Source organism: Spea bombifrons, chromosome 11 (assembly GCF_027358695.1).
Source record: "Spea bombifrons isolate aSpeBom1 chromosome 11, aSpeBom1.2.pri, whole genome shotgun sequence".
Taxonomy (NCBI): Eukaryota; Metazoa; Chordata; class Amphibia; order Anura; family Pelobatidae; genus Spea; species Spea bombifrons.
The window spans coordinates 1,910,472-1,913,816 of NC_071097.1; the positions used below are offsets into that span (position 1 = coordinate 1,910,472).

Here is a 3,345-nt window from a genome sequence, read left to right on the forward strand (position 1 = left end):
ATACGTCCGTCAACCTCCCTGCTAGGGCTGGTATCTTTTTTGTTTAAAAAAGGATGGTGGTTAATGTCCCAGTGTTGACTACAGGGAGATAAATAATATAATGGTCAAGAACCTTTATCTCTTGTACCCAAATTGATGGAATGTGTTTTGGGACTTTGTTCTGTCCAGTACCAAGGTTGAAATGGACCCCAAGAAGGTCACAACCCTCCTTCAATGGCCACCTCCTACAAATAGGAAGGGTGTCCAAAGGTTTGTGGGCATTGCCAATTTCTATAGGAAATTCATATCAGCACCCATTTTGGTTCTTTCGGTACCTCAAAGACTGTACTTTCTCGAGGTTGATGCCTCTGATTCTGCGGTTGGTGCTGTCCTATCTCAAAGAGTTATCACGGGTATCCATAGCAGAGTTTAGATGGGTATCCATGGAGAATACATGGGATAATTCCATGCATCATGACCACTTCATGATCAGAGAGGCCTGCCCATTCGCCTTAAGACCCTTAGACTGGGGTAATCTGCCCAATGACCCCGAGTCCTTGAGGTTAGTGCAAAAAGACTGAGAATCCGCCCGTTCATCTCAAAACTATTTTAAACCCCTGAAAATCTGTCCATTTCCATTGAGATGGGGTTAAAAACCTGGGGGGCAAATTCTATCAGTTTCCAGTTGGGGTTAAGACTGGGGGGAGAATTCTATCAGTTTCCAGTTTTTCAGCCATTTCCTGCAAACAGAATTCAAAAGGAATGCAAACGCAGGCAATTTTCACAAAATGTTCTCAGATATCAACATCGAGAGATAAAGGAGTTGATTGTGTTTCACTCTCACATAGATAACATTCCTTGGTCACATATTCTCCTTTGTTTATCTAAATCTAGTTATAATAACATTATGATATTATCTGGTAAAGGGGAGTCACCTCATGTATATATATTCCCCTCAGTAGACGATCTCCACATTCGGCTTTTACCTTCTGGTAACTCATCGGTTACATCACAAGAGGTAAGATCTTCCATATCCAACTGCTAACTTTTAACATAAAATGACCATCAATGATCAGGTCACTAACACTATGTTCACAAAAAGGTGTTAAACTTGGCCAAAATGAAGAGTCTTCATATCTTCTGCATCATGGCTTTGAGTGTGGACCTTGTCCGAAGCAGTGTCCAGATATGCCAAGACACCAATGAAGAATCCTTTACTATTGCATGTGGGTCGCCTGGGAAAGACGGTCTACCAGGAAGAGATGGTAACGTTGGACCCAAGGGTGATAAAGGAGATCAAGGTAAGTGACCTACTTTACAAACCCTTGGTGGTAGGTCAGCCAAGATCTTGTGTGCGTTCTCCACTGTTATATTACTTAATAAGTCCTTTAGAAGATTAAATAACGTTCTAACCATTTTTAATTTTTATTAAAGGGCCACGGGGAATCACAGGTCAAAGTGGACCTCAGGGACCTCCTGGGGTGCCTGGGGAAAGAGGACCACAAGGACCACCAGGTCCAAAGGGGGACACAGGTGACAGTGGGGCATCAGGTATGTGTATTACCAGTAAAACAAGCATACGTTGGATCATTTTTATTACTAATTATTCTTATGAAATTGTAAAGTAATATTAATATTATCGTGATTATCTCTTCATTCAGCTCTCGAAGCTCTCAAAGCTCAAGTAAACGCAAATGAACAAGAACTCAGATCATTGAAAACTGCATTAGAAGCGCAGAAGAAAGGTTGGTAGTAAATGTTACCATTTACCATATACCATTTAGTGAGAACCTGAAGGATTCTAGGTTTTTAACATTTGACCTCAAGTAAATATTAAGCCCATTTAGTCTGCCTGCCCCTGATACTCTAGGTGATGTCTGACCAGAGATCTGTAAAGTGGCACAACCACCTTGCCTGCAGCGGTGGCACAGGCAGGCTGTTGGCACGTCAATGTCTGTCTTAGTGTATAATGAGAGGAGTTATGCTGCACTACCGTCAATGTCTGGTTCAGTATACAGTGATAGGAGTTATGCTGTACCATATCTGTTCAGTAAATGTTATCTATTTTAACTTATTTCATTTATTTATGAGTTCATAATTTATTTTTCAAGATTTCTATTTTTCCAGTTGACATAAAGTCCAAAATTAGTGAAATAAATATTCCTGCCAACATTAATTTTTGTGTGTATGTGGGCGGGGGGGGGGGATGGTGCCACATACAGGGTCTGCCCCGGGTGCCAAATACTCTAGGAATCTCGACATCCTGCAAAAACGTTACTGTAACCCACTGTATATTTTTAAATAAAATAAGACACGACTCACGCTTACTTTCATTATTCCAGCCCTGTTTTTGAACAGCAGGAGCAGCGGGGAGAAAATCTACATTTCAAAAGACGTAGAAGTGACTTATAGAGAAGCCGTCCAAATCTGTTCTAGGGCTGGAGGCCAGTTGGCTTCCCCGCAGAATAACGCAGAGAATGACGCCGTGTTGGCCATCTCATTGGAGAAGAAGAAACGTCCTTTCCTCGGAATTAACGACATTCAGTTAGAAGGAAGCTTCCGTTATCCGAACGGACAGGCGATTGGCTACTCAAACTGGTATCCCCGTGAACCCAACGACGATTATGGGGTTGAAGACTGCGTGGAAATGTACGACACCGGAAAATGGAACGATAAGAATTGCGAGGAAAAACGTCTCGTCATCTGTGAATTTCTTTGAATTTTTTTCATCTCGACAGCTTTTGATCCTCGTTGATTTCATATCAATAAAAATGTTTAATAAAATATAATCAAAATTGAAAAACAGTAACAATAAAAATAAGAGTTGTACCAGATTCAAGATAACTACCTATGGTGGAAAAAAAAGTAATTAATATAAAAAAGAATCGAGTAGAATTCTACTCATATAAAACAAAAGGCTAATCAATACATTTAATTTACTTATACAATTTAGAATTGAATATTTCCTCGAATTCCAGTTTATTGTAATGATAAATTGTGAGTTTTATGAATTCTCTGGCTTGTTATTTGTTTCCCGCAATAAAATCTTTTATATTTTCATTGTTTCTTTTATCTTTTTTTTAATATATCTGTCAACGGTTTCCACTGCAGTCTGTAAAATTATTTCAAAGTGGGGCCACCCTACAGAAGGGTCCCCTACTGAGTGGGTGGTAAATAAGTGGATAAGACACCCAACAGAAGTGGGTAGGGAATAACATGAGGGAATTTAAACATGCATGGGATAATTGGAAATATATCAGTAAAATCTTTTGGTACGATGTCCAGGAAAACCCAATGTCTCCATAACAGCACCAGACGATCACCCTCACACCCGGGGCAGTTATTGAGACATTTCGTTTACCTTGA

The 3,345-nt window shown here is 40.0% G+C and overlaps 1 protein-coding gene across 1 annotated transcript; it reads left to right on the plus strand.

The window, feature by feature from the left end:
• The first annotated feature begins 893 nt into the window (after positions 1–893).
• LOC128468177 (pulmonary surfactant-associated protein D-like) lies at positions 894–3,039 on the plus strand. The gene is made up of 5 exons (XM_053449872.1): positions 894–997; positions 1,082–1,280; positions 1,414–1,530; positions 1,641–1,724; positions 2,322–3,039. Exons 2-5 carry the CDS (start codon positions 1,100–1,102, stop codon positions 2,696–2,698), a joined length of 759 nt encoding a protein of 252 aa, XP_053305847.1. The 5' UTR covers positions 894–997; positions 1,082–1,099; the 3' UTR covers positions 2,699–3,039.
• Positions 3,040–3,345: the final 306 nt, after the last annotated feature.

Excerpts from the sequence above, each read along its gene's own strand:
- LOC128468177 (XM_053449872.1), top strand. The coding sequence starts at position 1,100 with ATGAAGAGTCTTCATATCTTCTGCATCATGGCTTTGAGTGTGGACCTT. Across the intron at positions 1,281-1,413 it reads GGGTGATAAAGGAGATCAAG|GGCCACGGGGAATCACAGGT; the intron begins GTAAGTGACCTA and ends TTTTTATTAAAG. Across the intron at positions 1,725-2,321 it reads ATTAGAAGCGCAGAAGAAAG|CCCTGTTTTTGAACAGCAGG; the intron begins GTTGGTAGTAAA and ends TCATTATTCCAG.